Here is a 25,998-nt window from a genome sequence, read left to right as displayed (position 1 = left end):
TGAAAATGTAAAGCACTCTCGTACATAAAAAAAGTATGGATAAAAAAAAGGATCATTCTTACTTACTTTGTAAAGACTGGCAATTGGGAGCCCATTATATTAAGACGGGCGAAGAGAAGACCGAGGGTCGATAAGCACAGCACTATAAGGCGACGGGTAGCTTCAGTTGGCCACCAATTTGTCGAAAGTGACGGTGACTTACCACTCGCCACATTCTGTATCAAATGTCTTATATCATTGATGTGGAGCTGTATGTCACATTGATGTGGTGTGGTGTGGTGTGGGGAGGTGGGGAGATACAAAAAAAAAGAAAATGATGAAAAGAATTTCAATATTGAACATTCCTTTGCGGGAGGACAAAAGAATAACAGCATCAAAGAAATATGAAAGAGGAATCAACAAATATGGTTAAAGGGGGGGAAGAGATATATAAAAAAAAATTTGCATGTATCACATATGTACCAACCTTTTGTGCTACAAATATTTCATAAATCGCACATACTCCACAAATTGTTATTCCTTGCTCTTTACACAACATGGCTGCTGACACAGCCAATACTGTTGGTATAAGATACATCCATCCTGTAAATGAAAAAATATCAAAAATTGTTAGAATGGGAAAAAATATAAATTTATTGGATGTGGGTAGTATAAAAGCATTTGTTCGCAATGGTACTGTTGATGCAGATTGTTTACAAAAATTCTTTTGCGAATAATATCACAAATTAGACTTAGAAAGCTTTGATATTGGAAAGATTAAATTGTAATAGACTGAACTGAATTTGTGGTACTGGATTAATTTAAAGAATTGTACAGACTGAACTGAATGTATTATACTGGATTAATTCAAAGGGTTGCAACTGAAACTGATTGAACTATGCTATTTGAGACATTACTGTGTTGCTACGTGATCTCAGGTGTGGTGCTGTATGCAATTTGTTGACACACTAAACATGGAAAATTTTGGATTTTTTACTCAAAAAAGGACATCTGGAGCTGAATACTAGGGCATTAAAGCACAAAATACCATAGAATAGTGGTGGACGACCTGTGTGTCAACCATTACAAATTTATTTGGAATTTTCAAGAACCATATGGACTTTCGAGGATTTATGTACGGTTTCGGTCGAGGATTGCTACTAATGTGTGCTTTAATGTAATTACTCCAAAAACAACGTAGAATGGTACTAAGAAAATTCCTGTTATATGCAAAAATATCCCTAATTGGCAGAAGTTATCAAAAGATAGAGCTGTCTACAGACGTTCATTAAACGCGGCAATGGGACCCCGTTCGCCCAAGCCAAGGAAGTAGTAAGTAAGTATATGCAGAAAAGGATAATTTTTACAAACTTTGTGAAAAGGCCAGCAATAAAGTCAGATTGAAAGCTTTTTGTAAAAACCTAACGGAGTATGGCTCCAGAAAGTAAGTAGTCGTTAGTACTAAATACCAAAAGAAAAGACATAAATTTGAATCTTTTCCTATTTTCGAAAGAGTTCGAAATTAATTTCGAAATATTCGAACTTAAATTGAATATTTCTAATAAGACTACATAAAGTCATTAACCTGCAGCAACTAACATTCCATAACAGACAGAGAGCATGCATGATACAATAATACTACTACGGTACCTAAAAGCATTCTCTATGTCTGTCAAGTGTTTTGGAAGAGAAAATGAATTTTAAAGCTGCAGGACACTCAGTCATAAACAAATGACCCCTCATGAGTTGTGTCAGAGAAGGCACGAAGATGAGAGAGGTCTGAAAATGGATTCTTAGTACCAGCAATGATTCCTCGTTCAGCATGTATTATACTGGCGGCACCGAGACGTCATTAAAAAAGAAACAAATATTCTTCATTTTAATAAATTATATCCGAATCCAAAATGAAGCCACACAAAAAACTCAGCAACTCCATAAAACTTTACTTAATGTGAACCATAAATGGAAAAAATTTGATACAAAAAGAAAAAAAAGTTTAATCTTTTTCGTATCAGTCTAAAAAGTTTGTTCTTTTTTTTGTTGCTGGATTGTTCGCTTCATTAATTAGTTTCAATATGTAGTTCAGATTTTTAATTGGATTTTTCACAGCTAAAGATGGGTAATTTGATCGAATTAAGACGTCTCGTGAACTTTACTGTTCCTAGATATTCATTCGACGTCAGTAACTGCTGTTAAGCATATAAAAATCTGATATTGCTCTGTGTATATACATATTATATATAAATAGGAGCTCGTGAACTCACCTGTCGATTTTTTTCGTCTCGTCGCTTTTACATAAAATATGAAAGCTGCTAGAAAGAACGCACTCGACAAAATTTCAGCACGTCCAACAACCCCCGTTACCTTGGAAAGAGAGAGAATATATAAAAAAAAGTTTTATATTAAATTTGGTATAATAAAAAGAAAATTGTGGGATGTTAATAATGGAATTATATCCAAAAAAAATTTTTTTTTGTTGTGCTTTTTTGGAGGGTAAAATGAGGTTATGTGTTTAATTTGTCTCGAAATTTGTGTGTTCTGAAAGATTTAATGAGAATATTTTTTATGGCTGCAGAATGTTTGGTTTTGAGTATATTGGGTAGACGTCGTTTATGTATAGCATGAAATCATGGCTTTTCGGGCGACCAAAAAACTCATGAAAAGATGTTATTGATGAAGACTGTTTTGAATTTCGTATTGGCATTTGATAGCCTGTAATAGAGTCAGAATGTGATAGCACAATTCCTAGAAGGCACACATCGTAGATAAGCAATTCTAGTCTGTAGCCAGATTTGGTGAAATCCGGCACCAGATGAGTCAAACCGACTTGGAACTTGTTTTTTTGACTTTTTTACGCATCGTGCCTTTCTGAATTCAAAATGGTTGCCAATACAAACTGAGTCTTTTTGTATTAATAAGAGCGTCCATGACAGAGCCCTAACGGTGTCATTTGTGTGGCCTGACCAGTTTCCCTAAGAGGAAATGAGACCCCTATCAGGTCCCGTTGTCGTGAAATCATGATCATTGCCTGTTAGGGTTTGTGTCTTAGAACTACGTGGAAGGTGCTTCAACCAAACATTATTACTCTCTATTACAAGATATCAGATGTTCAAATAAAATCTAAACCAATTTAGGTACCGAGGTATCTAATAAGCCAGACTGGCTCAGATTCCAACAGGGTTTCAGGATGTGAAGAAATATTCTTGGAATCAACCTTATATGCAACATTTCGTTCATTTTTCACAGTCTAATCCAAAATATCTGTCCAAGATTTTATCTGACCTCCACAAACATCCAGACAATAAAACACATAAAATTGTTCATCATAATCCTCCAAAAAATGCGCACCATGCATCTCCTTTTTAGACATTCTTACTTATATCCTGACTCATACTCTCCTTAAAAACTTTTCTGATATAAAGTTTACTGTTTGTCGTATTCTTTATTTCAATCAATAATAATTTTCAATAAAATTTATGGGAAACTCGGTAAATTAGTTAAACTCAGTAGGCGGCGAAATTTATTCATAAAAAATTCTTTCCCTTTAAATTTCACGGTAAGCTGCTCATGGAAAGAGAAAAAAAGAGTCCATAATGTATCGAACAGTTTACATTATAAATCATATTAAAAGTTACTTCATTGCTCTTTTTAATCCATTGATGCTAATTAATAGAGCTTATTGAAGGTGTTTTAACATTAATTTATGAAGTATAATTAAGAAAGTTGTGTGAAAAAATTTTTTTGTGCTATAATTCATTGCCTTTTTATGAATATTGGTTTATCTCTGTGAATGAGAAGCACTTGAAACTTTTCATCTTTTATTGAAAGCATGAATGATAATCCCCAACGGAGCTTTTGAAGCTTTTATAGCAATTTTATTTTTTCAAAAAACTTTATTAAAGTTGCGACTTCTTTTATGGCAGAACCTGCTTGAAAAATTGATGAGACAGACATCTTGAAGATGAACGAAATTGGATCGTAAAGTTTAAATAACTCATTAGTTTTACTATCTGATAATTATGTGGATTAAGTTTATAATAATTCAATGTTGTCACGCTGTTGTTGTTATTTAATGACGGTGAAATAATTGGTGCATGATGGGGATATAACAGTAATCAAAAATTTAATGATTTCCAAAAAAAATTAATTGCGTCGGCTTTATTGTTTAGTGACCTTAAATGTCAATAGCTAATGTAGCGTGGATTGAATGTTAATAAACAGTTTATAGCTTTAATTTGTGTGTCGAATTAGTGGCTTGGTGGCGGATCGGTTTAGTACTTTGGTACATCATTCTTGCAATACCGATCCTGAGAGCATGGGTTCGAGTCCCGGCAGGAGAAATTATTCATTTGTCCTTTTTCGAATTATATGGAATGGAAATACTTCCTTTGCAGGTTACAGGTCGTAACGTCATCAAAGGAGTGGTTCTAATCCCACATTTATGTGTGGGCCAACTGAGTGCAGAGGTATGGCGCACTCAATGAACTCTAAATAGCTAAAGGTTTCTTCAGTCTTGCATCCACATAAAATAGCTCAAATTCATCAGAAAATTTCAGCAATTTACTTTCCATAAAATTAAGCAATTAAGCTCATATTGCAACTTGAAATCTTCTCATACCTTGATATGATACTAAAATTACGAAAATAGAACATAAAATCTCAATGTATTAAGAAGCATATCCATAACATCGTAAATTAACTTACTATAAGGTCGTAAAGTTCAAATTCAAGTTAATCTTCTAATTTATCAAACGTGAAGAAGAGAAATTTTCATGCTTAATATCTTAAAGTAATAAAAAAAGATTCTCGGATTTTCAACTGCAATAAACTTTTTTGCGAGAAAACTTTTTTTCTTAAGAAAGAAATACTTTTTTATCTTTATTGCTTGGGAGTCGTTTGATGATTATGTATCATAGCTAGATTATAAAGTGCATAAAGACTAAGAGTCAGAGCTTGAATTTGACTCGAATTTTATATCAAGTCGAGAGCCTCTCTAGTTGAATTTTGCATGTTGAACAAATTTGAATCGACTTCGAGTTCTGTTTTGAGCTGAATGATTACGACCAGACATTAACTAGTTATAACTAGGGTTCCTATATGTTTTACATTTTAGATGCGCAGACCTGATTGTGCCTCATAGTTCGTTCAAGATTGCAGGTTCGCATTTTTGTCTGCAGCCTTGAAGTTTAATGTATTTTTGTACACTTGGATAGGCTATCGAGGCTATCGAGTCAAAATTGTCCGATAGGTTTCTGATGTATCATGGTAGACATAATCGAGGCCTAGAGGAATATGTCTACCTAGCCAGTGATGAGCAAACTGTTTGCCATGACACTTGCCGTGTGCGGTTTCAATCGAGGCTTGCCACCAAAGTGAATCGCAAAAACTAAAAGGTAGCACACAACTGATTTAGCCATTTCCTTTGTCTAGACACTATCAAGATACCATCTTTTTCAAGGCATCACTTCGGATAGTTTCTTTGAAATTTATTGCTAGATGCAATGGACATGTCTAAGATAGACAATTGGCATGTCTACGATAGACGATGGACATGTCTACGATAGACAGTGAATAGCAGCTAAAGGTTTCTCTAGAAATTGACAAATTTGTTTCTAAATTCCTACCCACTCCAATTCATTCAGGTATTTCCTCTAATTAGATTTTTGCCTTTACCATGAATGCGTCAAATGACAACTCTGCCTTGACAAAGAACCTCATTTTCCCAATTGTAAAACTTCATTTTTTTAGAGACATCACTTTCTAACAATCTATACCACAAGAAAGTTTACATTCTTTAATATTACAAAATCATCGAAATCCTCTTTACCAATTCCAATAAATCATTTTAAGTTCAAAATACTTTTGAATGTTTGAACCAATTCATGTGAAAAACGAGTGAATATTTTCTATGGTTTCAAATAAAAAGAAGCAAAAGAAAAAAGTATTAAGCTATAGCTTTATGTTGTGTTGTAAATTTAATTTAGCTGAAAATATTGACGCTTGTGGTGAAAATATAAAAAAAAGAATATTTCTCATCCATCCAATATATTTCTCTTCTCCGCTCTTGCATGGAACTTCTCTTCTTATTTCCCATTTGCCTTTTGCTTCGCATTTTCGAAAAAAAAAAAATAAGTAACATGAAGAAGAGAAAGAAAATGAATGAAAAGAAGTAAAGAAATGAACAGCGTCTATTAAAAGACAAATATTGATTTTTTTTTTTTCATGCCGACGCGACAGAGAAGAAGAGGAGAGGAATATTGTGGATAAGGACATTGTTTTATATCTCATGTTGCACAATATCTTTTCTGTATAATATTTATTGACTTATAGGAATTGGAAAATATAAGGAATAGACACGCGTAGATGGAGAAATAATTTAATGTAACAATACCGCCTGTCGATCACGGACGGAGCATATTCAGTGTCTATTGAAAAAATGTGGCAATATTGCCATTTTGTCAGACTAACTGGTAAGAAGCTGTCGACAGAGAAAGTATCACACTTGGAATTGGTAATCTGGCAAGTGGTTGCCAGCAATAAAGCCAGTTGCAGGCGCTGACCGAGGGAGGTCATGAATCACACTTGATATGTACAGTATATGTACATGTATAGTATATGATATGAACAGCCAGTAAAGTAAGTAAGACTTTCTGAAAATTTTGAGGTTATTAAACTCATGGCTGATTAAAAGGATCTAAAAATTTTTATATTTGATTTAACTGGTTTTATTAGTATCGAAATTATAATAATTTTTATAGCATCTAGAAAGACGATACCGAATATAATTGGATACCAGTGATGTGCTGGTTTAATGGCTAGATAAATTTTTATTAAATTCCGAAAAATATTCTTATTTACTGCATTATTTTTATTGATTCTTCATGATGTTGGAAGATCCAAAATGAAGTCGGAATCAGTTTACTAGCTTAGAGGCTAGTTATAGAATATGAACATTTAAAAAATTTGTTGAAAACTGCTTTAAATCAGAGCTTGAAGTGACACCAGACAACTTGGCATAATGTCTTGTTATTGACTAGACTTACGGTCGACTTTAAAAAACATTAGTCAACTTTAAGTCCGGCTATTAACTAAAAACTATGTCAAGTATCTCCAGTTGGGGCTTTTTTAGACGGTTGAAGTCTAGCCTCCAAACTTTTGGAATCATTGCTAAATCAATCAAATCCTTAATAGGTATTAGGAAGAGTTCAAGGACATTCCCTCGAATTTCCTCTATATACTGACTGTGAGCTTCCTTTCTTCGAGCAGAAATTGAGTTTTACAGTTTAGAACATCACAAAGCTGCATACTAAATTCATCAAAAACTGAACTTCTAGCCATACTTTGGTTTACTAACGATGAATATGATCTGACAGGCACACTGTGGGAAAAAACCACTTATTGCCATCAAAACTGATGAAAGCATGAACACCCCAATTATTTTTGACGTTTTGTTGTCAGTGACATTGCAATGCCTTAGTGACTATTTTATACCGCTTGGGATATTTGAAAAGTGAAACTTTGTATGACAATTTGTAGATTAACTCGTGTTCCTGCCTATTCATTTGTCTAGAAGAACTTCCATCATGCATACTAAAGGACTAATTAAAAAATGCATGATGAATCCATTCATTTCCATTAAAAAAGCTTCTTTCAATTGATTATTGTCTAAAGAAATTGAAAAAGTGAAGCTTTTTGATGCAGGTATCCATGTTTTCAGTCTCTTACATGTTTGTCAACGCGAATAATTCTTTCATAAGCATTTATAATGGTTAAAGAATAAAGATACAGCTGTATAGCATAGAACTGAATTGAATTGAAATGTATTACATTACACTGTCAGTTTCCTCCACTGAGGATGGATGAGAAAAAAAATAATAAGTATAGCGGCTTGGGTGAAATGAGAGAAATACGCAAGCAGTATAGAGGATATGACCTAAACACAATAGACATCTATGTGTTTATAGCATCCATGCCATCACAGTATAGTTGGCATATAACGAAAAATTTTCGTGTGAATATAGTAATATCAAGTATTTATATTCCATACACGTAATCGCTCTTTCTTGCTTTCTATCTGCCCCCACCATCCACGCCATTTGCTTGTGTCGAAGGAAGTAACTTTGAGGATGAGAAAATTTTCTTTCTTTCTTTTTTTCTTCATCATTGTATCGTTGCTGTTGTTGTTGTGTGACTCATGACGAAGGAAAATTAAATTTTCAGGCTCTTTAAAAGTCATCGTCTGGCTTCGTGCATTAACAACAGCAGCATAGAATGAGCGAGTAATATTAAAAAAAAAAAAAAAGTAAACGTAAGTAAACACAAAAGGAGATGCATGTTGGGTTGAATGTGAATTAATTATAATGTTCATTTTTTTTGTTGTTGTTGTACTTACAGCTTCAGTGTGAATTGGATGAACAGCGAATAGCAATGCAGCAATGAAAGCTGTCACATCGGATAGAATTATTGTACTCATGCTATTGTATTGAATTGTATGGCGAGCACACAAAAATTTATATATTGTTGAAAAATGAGGATAATGGGAGTTCATTGTAGTTACAACCAGGAATATCAGCACACGGTACGCCAATTCATTGAATATAGCACACGGGATGTTAGATGAAATGATGAAAGAAATAGAAAATATATAAAGCATTAGAGAATCAATTGATTGAGGAAAGTACACAAAATATTTTTTTGTTTCTTATTTCAAAGAAGAAGTTCGAAAATGGAGAATATAAAGTTGTGAGATAGATGTAGAGCAATAGGATAAAATCGAAAAAAAATAAGAAAAATCACAAAATGCCAAAACGTCGAGAGAATTTTATCTTCTTATGTCGTCTTTTTATTGTGTATAGAATTTGAATTTCTTGTAGCTTCTTCATGGGACGAGAAGTGATTTAAAGCATGAATTTTATTGTCTGTCTGAAGAGCTTTTGAAGCTCATACCATGATAATTTTGTCTGAAATTGCTTTTCATTTAAGAGCTTTCTAATGAATTGATCGTTTTGTTAACGGTTCAATTATTTTTGAACTTAAATTGCAATTTTATAGTTGCTTGCCCCTTTTGATTGTTTACATCTTTTACTTTCAAAAAAGTAATTTTGAATTAATATTTGCCTTATTTTAATTATTAGAATTATATAAAAAGGATGATTTACATGCTAAATAAGACTTTTATGTAACTTAACTAAGCAAAATTCAAATCAGAAAGTTAGTTTTAAGTTTATTATTATTATTGCTTGAGAAATTTCTACAAAATTGTAAATTTGGCAAATATTGTGAGCATTTTAAAACTCAAAAAGATGAAAACAACTTCTTTTTATGAAAGCAATCATATAAAAACTTTGCATAAATTTCGAGAATAAAACCTTAACTCATAGACAAAGTTTCAAATCAATTCTGCAATAAATTCCAATGAACATAATCCTATACACTTTTAACTCTTGAACTCGACATTATCTATGAAGAAATTTCTTGATATTTTCCCTTAAAACATGAAAAATTTTTAAATATACTAAAGAAGATGCGTCTAAATATTTTGCCGATAGCGACTATCTTCTCTGCTTATACATCGTCTTTGTAAACAACATACGAAAAAAGAGATTTTTTCAAGAAAGTCTTTTTCATATGAAAATTATCTACCTTTACTCGTCCTTTTTTTTCTTATACATATATTTTCGTTCATTTTATCGGATTTTTGTTGCTACTTTTTAAGCATTTTTCCTTCTCTCGCTTTGGTTTCTTTTTTATTTTCATATATATGAAAATGGCATTCGTACTGGAGGGCAAGATATATTATGTGTGTAAATATGCATAGCTTCGTCCATCCCTTTATCTTGAGTCACATAGAATATATATACACATATATAGACACATACAATCTTTTCAATATCGTTTTTCAAATCATTAACTTTCAAAGTTTTTTTTTCTCCTTTCTTTCTTATTTTTTTTGTTCTCTACATTCCATTTTCACATATTTTATTATTTTATTTCATCCCTTCAGAGAATGGTTTATAGTACGTGGAGATATTTATTTTATATCTCAATACCTGCACTATAGAAGATGAATTTTTCTTTTATTGAAAATTGTAAGGATTTGTTTATAAAATATAAAAGAAGCAACAAACGACAATTTGGCAAGTTGTAAAGTTTCTAATGAAAATTGACACTTTATCTCTCGATACTTTTATTCTCCTTTTGTAGTACTTCTGTTGCATATTTTGTGATGCGACTAGGGGGTGTATTCAGGTGGGTTGGGATGATGGCTCTTTAGTCTTGGGAATATGTCAATAATTTTTAGATCATCGAACTAAGTTACATAACTAATCATTAAGGGTTCGTTCACTTATTACGTGCAACTGGAGCAGTGGGAAGGGAGAGGGTAAGGTACAAAATGTTGATTTTCAGGTTAAGTAACGCTCTAATGGGACAGGGGAAGGCAGCGGGTGAGGATTAAACTTGATTTGCACGCTACATAATGCACTTTTGGGGCAGAAGGGGTTGGATAAGATTTAAAATGTCGATTTTTCGCGTGACGTTAAACCCCTTAGACAGGATGGGGATGGGGTTCAAAACTTCATTTTTTTGCATCACGTAATAAGTGTACGACCCCTAACGGTATCCCTGAACACACCCAAGATCAACAATACACATTCACACACACACACACATACTTACCGATAATACATGACAGACACTATAGCATGCAGAAGCATATTCACAAGATGATAACTCATCGGCTCCATGCCTGAAATTGCATAGTTCCATCGAAACGTCAATACACATAATGGCCGATATGATTTATGACTTTGCTCCTAGTTAATCGAAAATTTTGTTGTGGAAATGAAAGAGAAAAATTGAGAATATAAATTTTTTTTTTTTTGTGTTGTTTGAGTCAAAACAATTGGATGTGAAGAACAATACGATAATTGAATGTGAAGCTACTGTGCTTTCGCCATTGTAGCTGTCAAATGAAATACTACAAATGCATATATACAACATATCCACTCAATAATATTTTCATTTGCATTGTCTCGAATATCAATAAACAATTTTTTTTAGTAAAAAATTTCGACGAGAATTGAATCGGAAAATGATTTTTCCATGGCTTTCAATTTGTCTGTCGGATTGAGTTACAAGGAATGATAAGCTTGTTCGGAAATTTTTTTGAATTTGTGGGGCTTCCGATGTGATTTAAGCTTTTGTGAATAAATTAAGTTGAATTATTGATTTTTAAAGTGTGAACTCGCAGTTAAACTAATTAAGGATGTAGAATGGCTGTCAATGCAACTATCTTGTGATATATTAAGCAATTGAATCGTTGGACATGGGTTCGAATCCCACTCGGAATCCATTAATCAGAATTATACTATTTCTGTTAAATCTTGTTAAGTTTCATTCTATAATTTAACACGATATTAAGACTAGACATCACGTAGGATTTAGTCCAATTAAGTATGAATAAATCAACATTAGAATGAAAAATTTAACAAAATTATGGAAAATTCTCGTATTAATTTTTAAAAATTTTGTTAAATTTCCGTAACTGTCAATTATTCAGCGCTGATTTTTATTAAACATTAAACAGCAATAAAAAAGCATTTCAAATTCCATTAAGCTTAAAATTGAATTTTTCTCAGAAAATATTATTGAAAAATTTATAAAAAAATTTCAAATCACCAAACTGTTGCATAAACAAATTCCACAATATATCCATATCAAAAGAAACTTTTAAGGCCAAAAAGTGAGAAAAACAAAATTCCATTCAAAATTTAATTCTTCAAAAAATTTGCTTTACAGGATGGGAAAATAAAGTTGGCAGGAAAATAATTTTTCACTTTTTTCTTTTTAATTTAATTTTCCAGGGAAAACCACAACGGAATTTTTGTCAACAATTTTTATTCCGACTTAATTATTTTAACATTTTATGGATTTTTTTCCTCTTTTTGATTTAATTAACTGAATTTTTTACTGTATGGTTTGTGGCTTCACTGACCATACGTTGGAAAAATTAAATTATAGCTTTTTTTTCGTGAGGTGGAAAATCAACTTTAATGTGAAAGAAAAATCGGAAAATTTTTTATGACTGTGTGAATAAGTTTTTCGTCAAGGTCGAATTCTGTCTAAAGACATAAATTCCTCATTTTTGAAATATTTATTTTCAAAATAGTTCCAAGAATTTTAACTTGTCTGAATTGTTTGCATAACTTTTGAAATTTTCCTTTATACTTATTTTTTTATAACAATTTTCTTTTTATTTTCGGAAATGTCTAATAAAATTTTCTAAATGTTGTTTATATAAATAAAATTTATGTCAATACTTCAAGGGATCTTTTTACATTGTCATTGCCAGAATTTTATGCTTGAAGTGTTCATTAAACTTTTATGAGTTGCAAGGGCTAGTAGACTTGAAGGAAAGTTTGAATTTGAATATTTTAGGGAATTTTTGAATTTTTTTGTTTTAAACTTTTAAAGAGATTTTGAAAGTTTTGAATTTAAAATTTCAAAAATTCTCAGTTCGAAATTTCAAAAAATCTGAATTTGAAATTTCGAAAAAAAAACTTAAGTTTGAAATTTCAAAAATTCTAAATTTAAAATTTCAAAAAATTTGAATTTGAAATTTTTGTTTTAAATCCTAAACATTTCAAAAATTTAAGTTTTTTGTGTTTTTATAGCCAAAAAATTGCAGGAAAACAGTTTAAATATTGATGTTTTCAAAAATTTCAAACTAAATCTTCAATTTTCACAAATTTTAAACTAAAATCCTTTAATTCAAACTAATTCAATTTTCAACTTTAACTTCAAAACTCAAAATTCAATAAAATTCTAACATGTAATCCTTTATAAAATACACTAACTTTCGGATAATTGCTTAAGTTAGCAACTTTGTTTACAGAACTTGTAAGTTTGTAGCTGTACTAAAGTTTCTCAGACACTCAATATGATTTTTTTCTGGTTCAAGGACATTGTATTGTTTATGAAAAGATAGCAGAAAAAATGAGATTTTGTTCCATATTTCATGGAAGATTCATCAAAAATTTGCATTGAAATTCTCTTTTTAAAGAGAAGTCTAACTTCTGGGATGAATAGTTTGAAATTTCTAATCGAAACTATACAAAGCAGCCGTAGAAATCTCGTATAGTGCGCAAATTGATAGAATCCACATAAACTCTCCTGAATAGCACAAATCGGATCATCGATCAAAAATCTAGGTCGGCGTGATTCTGTCTTGGGAATGGATTCAGTGTAAAGTAAGTCTCACTTAGCTTATTTACATCTCGAATTAAAGCAATTATTGAAATTCTGAGGTTTCATATGATGGTAATTATACTTCTGAATTCTGTGATGTAACCTTGCATCAGAGTCTTTTGGGTGTTTTGCCTGAATAACTAAAGTTAAACATCTGATATTTGACTGTTCATAGTCTGGTGGACTAGTAGGTTGGGTACTAAGCACGTAACTTACTCTAGTCAAAGTTATGGGTTCGATTCTTACTCTGAGCATGTGTTCACATTTAAAATTCTTAAAATTTTCCTATTTTCATCAGTTTTTCCGAACTTTTTTAGTCGAAAAATAAGCTTGGCAGGTCCAATGAACATCCACACTTAGTTTAAAGAGTATTGTACAATTTACATACGTATACACAACAATACGAACACAATTTCATTCAATTTATTAAGTGCAGGACCTTTAACCCATCATTAATATTATAATTTATTAAAACATTAGCTCAACACACATTAACTGTCAGTAATAATATAACCCCGATAAAATTTTCATCAATTCAAAGTGAAAAAAAAATTAATTTCATCAAATGCTTTATTTTTCCATAAAAACTCCACTAACCCACCACTTGACATTCCACTTCACATCATATTCAATTTCATATATTTTTCAATAATTCCTATCAGCAATCAACTGAATTGACACTTTATCAATAAGCTGATGGACAATTTTATATTTTTTTTTTTTTAATTCCATAGTAACTCATTCACCACAAACACTTTATTACTCATAAAATTAAATTCAGAGTCAGAGACTCAAAACATTTCTATTGCATTAATATTGCTGTATATTGTACTTTTCAATCATAAACAGGGAGTTGGAAAAGAATGAAGAAAAACGTAGCAAAGTGATGGAAAATTCAACAAGTGTCTCGTTCACAAGGCACTTAATTATTCAGAAGGTAATCTTGAAATGAAAATTTAATGAGTGGATGGTTGCTTTTATTTTGTTTTTGGCTTCATTCGACAGTTAGGGACCAGAGCTCGAAGTTGTCTCAGATTTTGTATGGAGTTGAGTCGACTTGAATCGATTTTTCCATACAAAATTTGAGTCGACTTCAAATTCTGGTTAGGGAGTTCATAAGTGACGTCTCGAGCTTAGTTATGGGATGTCTGGAGACGCTTAGCACTTAACATAGCTTGGAAAAGTGGAAATAGTACCAAAAAATCTAATTTTACTCCTGAGACGTCATTTATGAACGAACCCTAAAGAGCTTTTACTATCGCTACAGTTAGGGAATTCATAAATGACATCCAGGGACTAGATTCATAACCTACACATGATACTCTACCCCACTCTATCCTAAGTACCCAAGGGCAGATGGAGGAATGGGATAGGTGGTCAAAATAATCCTGCCTACTCGTTTAGGATATGATATCTTGGATAAGTTAATAAAACAGCCGAAGAACTTAGTTCTAACATGTCTACTTAAAAATCTAATTTCACTCAACAGACGTCATTTATGAACGAACCCCAAAGAGTTTTTCTTTTCTTATATTTTCTCTTACTTTGTGCATAGGAGTTCCCCAAAAATCATTAAAGAATATATTCTTTAATGGCGAATGGGGACGCAAATCGCGATTTTCCTTTATCGCTGAGATATCATCGAATACAAAGCCACAATTAAGGGAGTTGTAGTAGCAAAGGATGGAAACTAAAATTACAGTCGCTCCATATACATATGAAGTCATTATTGTTATGCCTTTTTTTTAATTTCTTCTCTTCGTCTCGTTTCTTTTTTTTATGTAGTGTAATACAGTATGTCTATATATATATACTGTATACGTATGTATAAAATATCCAATTATTCTTGTGATGTGACAAAAAACAATTCAGTAAGCGAAAAAAAAACGCAAACAGGTTTCGTTTGGTGCCAAGTTTTATGATAAAAATTTATCGACATTCGCGAATTGCACTAAATTATATTTTCTTTTACTTCATTCTCCGTCTCCAAAATTTATGCGAATAATTTTGGTCATTTTGTTTTCACTCCGTTCGTTCGTTCTTTTAAAAGAAAATAAGCAATATTAAAAGTCGAATTGCTGCTGATTTTTTTTTATATATTTTTGTTTCTCTTCCTTCTTGCCTCCTTTCTTATCACAAATCGACGACAATCATAAAAAACTCAGCACAAAACATAAGATGCAAAAATTTATTATTATTATTTTTTCATGATTTAATGAGATTCCCGGATTGGAGACACTTTGATTGTTGGTAGCACTAACATACAGACACACTATATAATTTTTTTTCGTCTCTTTTATCTAGAAAAACTTTAATTTTTTTTTCCTTTTTAAATTCTCTCTTTTTTTGTAAATATTTTTAACGGCAGTCACAGGTTTGAACTTTGCATATGTGTTAGAATTTCATCTTTTTTCTCGTATTGTGTGGACAGAAAACAAAATTTTTTTTTCTACTTTTGCGAATTTTTTTCGTTCCTTTCTCACAATTTTTTGGATTAAAATGATTAATGGAGACAGGATATCTGTTGTTGAATAGCTTTATCACATTTAGTTTTGTGGATTTTAAATATTTTTCAATTCTTAACTTTCTTTCTTATTCAATAAACATTTAATTTAACATTTTTCTCGACACTTTTTTTTTTCTTTCTCGGCACTGCTTAAAAACTTCTCTTTTTTTGACTATTTAATTATAACTTTTTGTTGTACTTTAAATCTCAAGAATAGAAAATTTTTTATATCTTTAATGTTGCACCAAAAAAATTAATTTTTATAACATTTACACTTGATTATTCCACAAATCCATTATTTTTGTGTGCGAAAATTTGCGTTTATTTCTCATGTCTGCGTTTTTTAAGAGTACGATGAAGACTGAAGAGAAGTTGAGTGCAACATAAACCTTTTTATGTTGTACAAGACGTCGTCTGTTGACTCTTTGTGGAGAGTATTCAGCGCGACTCTCTCTTTCTCTCATGACTGTTTTTCTCTCAGAGAGAATATCCTGCTGGAGAGGTCAATAAATGCACAGAGACATAAAAACAAATCTCGTCTCTATTTTATGTTGTCACGTGAAAATCTTTATCATACATTTTTGTTCCTCGCAATATCCTTTTTCCTCTTGGTATGTGACAATATATGTGACGGTGTATCCATCACTTCCGATGGGGTTGTTTACTTATGATGTTATGTTTTTTTAGAAGAATATGAGATTTTTAAAGTAATTTACTTTAATGCTGTGGATCTTAAATTATGTTCTGCGGCATACTAGTCATTTATGGAAATTTACGTGCACTACGGTGGGCTCCATGAGTGTCGTGGTACAGTAGTGTGCTGACAATTTTTTTTTGAAAATGTCATGAACCGTACACAATGTGCGGTTCGGGTCGAGACTTAACGCTTTGGAAGGTATTATAGGGAGAGAGATTGGATGCTAAATTTTTCCAGAAACCCTTGCTCCTGTACCTTAGTATATCAATGCCATTAGGTCATATTTTGTAAGAAGGGGTATGGAGACGACCTTAATCTATGACTTTTTAATAGACATCATTTACGTCTGACTCCCTCACGTATTATTATATCCATACAATTGATTGATATCTAAAACGAGTTAAAATTTATTCCGACAATTTTCACATTCATCTTTCTATTCACCCCTTTACGATAAAGGAAATAAGGAAAAGTCGGCAGTTTATTAGTTTTCTTTTCTTCTTACCTCCTTTTATGCCTATATTAAAGTCAAAGAATGAATAAATGAGCTGAATGTAGGAAAAAATAAATAAATATTATCTCATCTGATGAATGCGTTGTTTTATGCATGTGTATGTACTTACATATTATTTTTTCTCGCCCCTGAACACATTCTTTTCTCTCGTTGGTGTTATGTTCTTACTCCGAGTGACATATGGCCGACATATGGGTGCGCTGTGCAAAAGGGCAACTGCTGAAACGATACTCAATGATGCGTTAAACATTTAATTGGTTCAGTTTATTGTGGTGAAATTAAAGATTGTGATCGGAATTTTTAATGGATGAAAATGGCAATCGAATAATAGAATTGTTATGTGCTATGTGTCGAGGTTTATGGAGAGTTATGATGCTTATATCTAGGAAAATGGTTCTATTTTGATGAAGGAAGTTTATTTAGTGCATTTTTTGTAAGAAAATTACACAAGAATACACTTTGTATTTATGATATGCTGTGTAAAGTGTAATCACTTACCAGACAAAGATGATAGCATGCTGTAGTTTAAAGCATTAGCTTTGTACCATGAAGTTATTGCAATATTGATTGTTCTTGAAGCTCAAAACTATATTTAAACACTTTAATTAATAATTTTTCATTTCCCAAGCAAAAACACGCGATTTTCAAGTTCAAATTTTGAACTTTAAAAATGATTTGAAATTTCAAATCCAAAAAGACCGTTAAATGATAAAATCCTTTAAACTTAATATTAATCGATTGTCGATCGATATTCTCATTCAGAAAATCCAATTAATATGTAAATAATCAAATAAACATCCCAACAATAATCAACAAATGATATGCTACCCGGGCGTGCATACATTGTGAGATAAATATTGAAAGGGCGTAAGGGTTAAGAAGCTTAGGAGAGTGAGAATGAGAGATAGAAGAAGAAGAATGGGTGAAGGAAAAAAAAATCTACATAAGTAAAGTGAAAAAACACTTTCAATTTCTATGTTGTGTGTAAAATGTCGACAACACGAGAAAAATGTTAAACCTCCTCACAACCTCAAGACAAATTTAAGGGGTGAAAAACATGAAATAACCTGCTTAAAAATTTCATTCACGTAGTTCGTCATGATTGAAATTTGTTTTGAATTTTATTTCTCTCCTTTTTCATGTTTAATGTTGTAGATCCTTCCAGAATGTGATTGTTAATTCCTATTCCTGTTCCGTTCTTCATCTTCATCCATTTCTATACTCTTTTTTTTGCAATTTCATCAAATAATCGAGAAGCAGGAATTACGGAAACATTCATAATGGTTTTTGTGGGATGTACGGAACCAGATCATTTTCACATTTTTTTTTTAATTTCTCTAATGAACTTTCTGGTCGGAAATCACCTAGATTGCTCCTTTCAATTGATTGGGATTAGCAATTCTATAGTAATCGACAATATTTCCTAAAATCCCTTATTGCTTTGGATGTAAAATGCACAAATTGTAAGGATAAAGTTTCTCGTCTGCTGTTGAATTATGTTTTGTCCAAGTTGTGTCTAAATAAAGTTACATCTCTTGAGTATGCTTACAACTTTTTCTAAGAAGTGTCAAATGCCATTGTTAATGGAAGTTACTAAGGCTACCGTAGGGACTTTACTGAAGTAAAATTATGGCAATTTAATGTTGTTTGAATTCCTTGAAGATTCCAAAGCATGTGAGACGGCTACATGACTAATGCAATGCTACATTAAGTTCAAAATTCAACATGATTGTGATATATATACTGTGTAATTAGAGAACTGGTTACTTCTTACTGAGTGTTCGTTGGGACACAGTTATGTCGCTGTATTTATTGTAACACGCGACGTTGCCCTGATGGCCAATTTTGATACGTTTTTCCGGCGAATAATGCAATTCGTCGCATTATGTCGTTCAGGTTAAGGAGGCACGAGAAGCACGTCATCTTGGGATCATGTGAGCAATCTTACTGTCATGTTAGGTTATATGGACGAGCTTGAGACAAACAATGATAAGGAACATCAGCCTCTGCTGAGATTCGAACTCACAACTTTAACCAACTTCATTGAAGATTCCAAGTTGGTCTCCTAACCACTCGGTCACAGTGGCCTGTAGATACTTCACACTTCGGACTGACAGATTCACCTGCACATGACTCGATATCTCAAATTCAATTCCATTTCAACATCCCAGAAGTTATATTAAATTAGTTTCCAACTAAACCTTAATATATATGTTTGTCATCCACAAACTAATGAAAAGTCCAGAATAGACATTCAAACAAACATCACAAAGAGTCAAACTTGCAGAAAATACCTTTAAATACCTCAAAGACTAAACTCTACACAGAAATGAAGAAATGATAATATCCATAAAATTAAAATTCAGATCCTTTAGTTTCACACATCCATTCATAATTTGATGCAAACATTCAGGACCGACCACAATGTCCGGATAAACACATACAGTCACGTAGTTTAAACACAATTCCTTTTTCAGAATTGCAAATTGATCCAAATTACGTCACATACTGTCAGCAAGAAAATATCAAATCAAGCTTCCTTTGTTTCAGTCGAATGGAAAAAAAGAAAAAAAAATCCGTCAAAAAAAAGTTTTTTTTTTCCATCCCACTTCCCATTCAGCATTTATGCATTGATGACCTTCAGATGGCAGGCAGCTAGCAAGAAAATAAAGTTTATTTTTTTTTGCCTTTGTTTCTAGGTTATTGAAACTTTTATCACGAAATTTCCTCCTTCATGCCATAGCCTTTCTTTCTTTCCTTTGTTTCCTTATTGCCAAGACTTTTTTTTTGTTCTTGCTTTCATTTCCTTTATATTTCTTTCCTTTATACCAAATCTTTATTCTTTTCTTCCTCCTTTCCTTTCTTTTATTTTAGTTTTTTGGTGCAATTGTCGTGAGGAAAATGTTGGCGATGTACGCGGATTGTCTGTCATTTCTAAGTGATTTGTGCTGTTTTTCTGTAAATCAACTTCTGTTCCAGTTTTGATTTGACGATTACTGTGATTCTTCTAAAAATGAAACAATTCAAATATTTTTCAACCGTTATTTTTCAAATGATTGCTTACCGTTATTCTTCAAGGTAATTTTCAAATATTTGAAAACCGTTATATTTGAAACTGCTTTCTAATTGTTACTTTCAAATATTTTTCAACCGTTATTTTTCAAATATTCTCTAGCCGTTATTTTTCAAATCCACTTTGACTTCAAATTTCAAATATTGTTTGACTGTTTCTTCTGTTTAGTCTCAATGTCTAAGAAACTTCGCTTTAGTCAGTCACAAAAGGACATGTCTTTAACTAGTTCCCCTTTCTTCTCCATTATATTCTCTTTTTTTATTTGTGAATTGTGCAGCACAAAATTGTTTTCTATCATATCTGATTTAATTATACAGCGCTGTGTATAGAGTTACTGGCTTGAATTACGAAGTTGTATATGAATTAAATAAAGTGTAAATTATAGTCAGAAGAAGATTTATCCCCCTTTTATAGCTCAGATTGCATTCATTTCGTTTCAAATTTATTTATTGTTGTTAAATTAACAGGAAGCGCAAGTTGAAAACTATACAGTTAATTAGGATGATGATTCCTGCTTATATACTTTTTAGTTCTATTTAATTTACAAAATGGTAATTTATTTAGCAAAAGTTTGCTTTGATGTTATTTATTGTTGGAAATTGCACTGGGATTTTTTAGTATATTTTGTGAAATAAATTATATCAATATATCAATGAAGATTGCAATAATGAAGCCCATATCTATTATGTCCTATTGCATTCGAGTACAATGCACATATGTACATTGTGATACACAGCGGCAGCAAAATATATTGGATGAAATAAATTAGAAAAAAAGCACCGGAAAATATGAAAATGCTTCGGGGAAAAAAAGGTTTTTCCATTGTGTTCATAGAAATGCCTGGCAAAGCCAAAAAGCCACCATGCATAGAAATCACACATTATTTTTGTGAATTAAATAAATATTGAATTAAATTAAAATTAATTGCTTGAATGCGACTGAGGCTTTGAAGGTTGAATCTTTGTGATGCTACAGTGCTATAGTGCTTCATATAAAACCTCAAAAATTTCGAGAATTGTTTGAAAAGTTGTTGATTAATACTTGGTAAATTATGTTGTTTATTTGAGCTATGTAGTAATTTATGCTGCTTTAATATTCTTAGTAACTGTTTGTAGTGCTTTAGTTTATAAAGTTAAAGGTAAGCAATGTCAAATTAAGGTTATGGTTTTAGAGTATGTAGAAATTTAAAATATAACTCATACAAATATTTCACATTCTAATTTATTAGTGTTCTGCTACATATAATTAGTTTCACTTATTCACCGCTAGTTTAATTAAATACTAACTAATAATTCACTGATAATTTGACTTAATACTCACTATTATTCACAGCTAATTACTAATTTTAAATATATTTGGTTTCCATTTGCTCGTTTGTTTACTTTTTTTCTGAATGTTCAATTCAAAGTTCAAAAATTGAACTAAATTTTCAAAAAAATTTGTAACGGTTTTTGATATTTTTGAGCGTTTTACTAATTTTAACTGATTGTCACTATAACAATGACAAGTGCATCATGACGTTGTTATGTTCATCCTCTAAAGTCTCCCGCAAACTCCATCAGCATTAATTTATCCAAATTATTCTCTCCAATAACTAGTTTTAAATACAAATTAATGAACAATAAAAAGATCATTAGAAAATTTGTCAATATTAGAAAATTAAACACCAATATGTCCATGCACATGCTTTTGTTATAGAGCACACAAGTCCATACAGTCCATTCAATGCAATATTGATGATAATTTACGAGTTTTAATTTCAGATCAAAATCTGTTCGCACTAAAAATTACCACAGAGAATATTTTCACAAGCTAATAAAACTTTCATAATCAAAAATTCATTTCAGCAAATTTGTGCAACGTACGCCAATGCACAACAAAAAAAGTTAAACTACAATAAACAAACTTTTTAATATTTAATATAATGAACATAATACAGTTTAATATAATTTCGTGTCACTTTTTTGTCAAGAAAATAAAACTAATTTAAAGTTGAAACTTTTTTTTTTTTAAAGTCTGTCTGCATTGTGCAAAAAAAAGAAACAGCAACGGGAAGGAAGCAAAACTTTATCAAATGTTAGATGTCAGAGTTGGATTGTTTAACAAAGATTAAGCTTAGACAGTCAATTGAAGAAGTTGTACATTTATTACGTAACGCGAATAATTATTGTTTGATGTGTAACTAACTCCTCCTTACTCCTTCGTCTTATCACTGCATAGTCTGACCCAGGGACGTATTCAGATGAAAGGAGGTTATGGACAAACTTCCCATAAATTTTTACGATTCATACCACACCTACTCCTTTGAATATGTCCTCCAATTTCTGAATTTGCCCTCCTCTGTCTGAATTTGCCCTCTTCTGTCTGAATATGCCCTCTTCTGTCTGAATATGCCCTCTTCTGTCTGAATATGCCCTACCCTTTCTGAATATGTCTCTCCTCGTCTGAATATGCCCTATTCTGTTTGAATATGCCCTCGCCTATCTATGTATGCCCTACCCTCTCTGAATATGCCTTCCCTTGTCTGAATATGCCCTACCTTGTCTCAATATGTCCTCCCTTGTCTGAATATGACCTCCCCGGTCTGAATATGCCCTCTTCGATCTGAATTTGCCCTCCCCTATATGAATATACAGTCCCCCTATGAATATGCCCTCTCATCTCGGAGTACACCCTCCCCCTCCCTCTAGTTACACGTCCCCGACCTACTATCACCACAAAATAACTATAATTAAAACTAACCCCAACATTATACACTAACATCACTGCTAAACATTTTTCATTACGATAATGCACACTTCCTTCCTTTGATGTGCATTCATTTTTACCTCGTTTCACATTCTTTTTTTTTACCGTTCCCTATAATCATATCACACATCCAGTTGGAAATTAATTAATATTCTCTCTTATGAATGATTTATTAATTTTTATACTTCAAAGTTTCATCGTTTGCATGCAATAATTAATCCTTTTAATTACAATAGCTTTTTTATTTTGTGTTTTATCTTTTTATGTGCTTTTATGATCATCAATATTATCCCTCGACATCATCATCATCACAATCCCATTAACAATTAAATTGGACAATAATTAAAAGCCTTTTTTTTAAATATAAATTCATTTATTGAGTGTGAATAACAATTATGTTGAGAGTAAGGATGTTTTTAATTTATATGCACTGTACGTAGCTTATTATTATTATTGAGCATTTAAAATATGGCAAACCATTAATGGTCATTAAATTGAAAAGGAATAATATATAAAAAATGAGGTTCGAAAAGTCATTAATTTGAATATTTGCATTAATTTATTGACAAAAGTATATAGGGCGGCAATAAATTCCCTCAAAGGAACAATTAACAAAATTACTGTCTGTAATCCAATGAACATGTGTGAACATCAATGGAAATGACTTACTGTAGTTTGGGCTTTGTGAATTATTCGGGTCGTTTACTTCAACAGTGTTGGGTAATCTGTGTGACGCGACACAAAAGTGTGGTGCCAAAAATTATTGAAAATGCCATGAACAGTATGCTCCATGCGGTTTTGATTGGGGCAACAGTCGTGGAAAACCTATGTGATGCGACACAATAGTGTGACACTAAAAATTCTTAGAATTGTCTTGAACCATATGCTGTGTGCTTTTTCGGTTGAAGCAACAGTGGTAGAAAGGAAAATCTGTGTGTCGTGGCACACCAGAGTGCTGCCAAATGCCATAAACCGCACGTCTTGTGTCGTTTTGATAGAGGTTTACCAATAAGGTGTGCCTCGGAACTCAAGTTTCCCACCACTGGTCTACAAGATCATGTACACGAGTGACTAATCTTATTGTTTGTCGTCGAAGATAAGTTACAATACTGTCAGGATAATTAATTGGAAGTAAGCTGTTGATAGATAAAGTTTTGCATTTTGTATTGCAAATTGACAAGCAGAAGCCAGTGATAGGGTTAGTTTCGGGTGGCATCTGAAGGAGGCCATGAATCACAATTGATTTGTTAGGCTAGCTTAGTAAGGAATTGTTCCTTTGCCTGGGACAGCTTTCAGGTACCATAGTGTACCTCGAAATCATGCTATTTGCCTTCTAGAGTTCAGGACACTCTCAAACTTCTGTGACATTTTTGCTGTTACAACATACAACATTGTAGTGAACCACTCGGGACACACAATTGAGCTCTGATATTTTTGAAAAATATTTTATGATATTTGTTAATAGAATTTGTGAATGAAAATAATCATTGAAGCAATTGCGAAGCATATTATACATGCTCATTTATGAAATAATTATGTTATTTTCGTTGAAAATGTTGCAAAAATGAGGAATTTTTAACAAATCGGCTTTCAACGAAAATTTGCATTTTAATTCAAAGCATTTAATTGGGTGTTGTCTAGGAAATAACACAATGCTTGTGTTTGACATCATCCTCGACAAGGCACTTTTCTGCTTAATTTAGTCTGTTGTAAATACTGAATGTGTTGGTTTGATGTAAATGGTGAGCGGTAGTTAGTGATAGAGCCAACATTAGGTGACATCTGGCTAGAGGCGTATTCAGGAAGGTAGAGATAGAGGTAGAGATAGAGGCAGAGTTGGTAGGAGTTTCCGAGTCCGGATTAAATGATCCATACCCATTCATACTCATGTCAAATGTTAGTGTCAGAGTGTGGCCGTCTCAAATTCGAGTTTTTCGACATTAGAATGTCGAAAAATTCGTACATTTCGAACTCAACTTATTTTAAAATACAAATTTCCGTTACGAAGAAAAGCTAAAAGCTCCGTGGCTTGAACGCACTGAGCAGCTCGTGATTAAATACTATGCAACAGGAAACAATTATAATTCAAATTCAGGTAAGAACTAAGAAATGAATTGTTTAGAATCAGTTGCCTAGTTTCTCATGTCCTTCAAAAATTCTACAAAATCAGACTTTATTAAGCTTTAATAATTCATTTTACATTAAAATAAGTCGAATTCTTCACAAAAATAATTTCTAATGAGCTTAATACAGCTTTCCAAAAAAGATAACAGAGTAAACATAGTTTTTTTTTTCTTCTTAAAACAACTTAAAACATCAACAAATTATACATAAATTTTTATTGGGCTTTCATCGCTTGTGACGTATTTAACTCATAATAATTTGAATAATTTACCAAAAAGCACTGTAGCGAGCTTACAAAGCCATTAAAAATATTTCATTAAAATTCATAATAAACAGCTTAGCGATTTTTGGACCTTTTTTTCATGTAATAAAACAAAAAATAAAAAAGATTAAATTATACGTTAAACAGAAATTGATAAATTGTTAATTCTCGCGTTTAAATCAGATCCATCATGGTAAGTAACCATCACAAAAAAAAATTGTATTAAAAAGCTCTTAATTGAAAGATGAGAGAGGTATTTTTATGAATATTTTGACCCTCGGGGTGAATCGCAGAGCAACAATAAAGGAAAGTCAGAAAGTAGGCAAGATCAAAGGTTCTAAAAGTGCACAGCACAAAAAAAGAAGGAAAATTGGAGAATTTCCCAAGAGCCCATCAACATCATCTTTATTTCGTGGTCTGTTCATTGTTTCTTGCGTATTTGAACAGACTGGAAAGTTGTCTTATGTCTGCACTTTGTCTATCTGACCACTTGTCTGTCCGACTTTTTGTCTGTCCGATTGTTTGTCTGTCCGACTGTTTGTCTGTCCGACTATTTCTCTGTCCGACCATTTGTCTGTCCGACTGTTTGTCCGACTGTTTATCTGTCCGACTGTTTATTTGTATGACTGTTCGCCTGTCCGACTGCTTGTCTGCCCAACTGTTTGTCTGTCCGATTGATAATATTGTCCGACTGTTTGTCTGTCCGACTGTTTGACTGTCCGACTGCTTGTTTGTCCGACTGATTGTCTTTCAAACTATTTGTCTGCACGATTTGCTACATTTTGTGAAATGCGCCCAAAATCCCTTAACTCACAACCAACATTACTTCGTATCTTATTTCTTTCGA

The 25,998-nt window shown here is 32.1% G+C and overlaps 1 protein-coding gene across 1 annotated transcript in view; it reads right to left on the bottom strand.

Annotated features, from left to right (window-relative positions):
* The window catches only part of Tmtc3 (Transmembrane O-mannosyltransferase targeting cadherins 3), a 29,860-nt gene extending 13,785 nt beyond the window's left edge, over positions 1-16,075 (bottom strand). The window contains exons 1-6 of the mRNA XM_070643473.1: positions 14,772-16,075; positions 10,657-10,793; positions 8,372-8,453; positions 2,244-2,343; positions 467-582; positions 67-248 (exon numbers count right to left, since the gene is read on the bottom strand). Of these exons, the coding sequence (XP_070499574.1) occupies positions 67-248; positions 467-582; positions 2,244-2,343; positions 8,372-8,453; positions 10,657-10,793; positions 14,772-14,954 (800 nt within the window). The 5' untranslated portion in view covers positions 14,955-16,075. The remainder of the gene's footprint in view (positions 1-66; positions 249-466; positions 583-2,243; positions 2,344-8,371; positions 8,454-10,656; positions 10,794-14,771) is intronic.
* Between the last annotated feature and the right edge of the window lie 9,923 nt (positions 16,076-25,998).

The sequence above is a fragment of the Chironomus tepperi genome, unplaced genomic scaffold, assembly GCF_022539635.2.
Source record: "Chironomus tepperi strain 1889 unplaced genomic scaffold, CSIRO-AGI_Ctep_v1 contig_310, whole genome shotgun sequence".
Classification (NCBI taxonomy): Eukaryota; Metazoa; Arthropoda; class Insecta; order Diptera; family Chironomidae; genus Chironomus; species Chironomus tepperi.
This window is presented reverse-complemented; position numbering and strand designations above follow the sequence as displayed.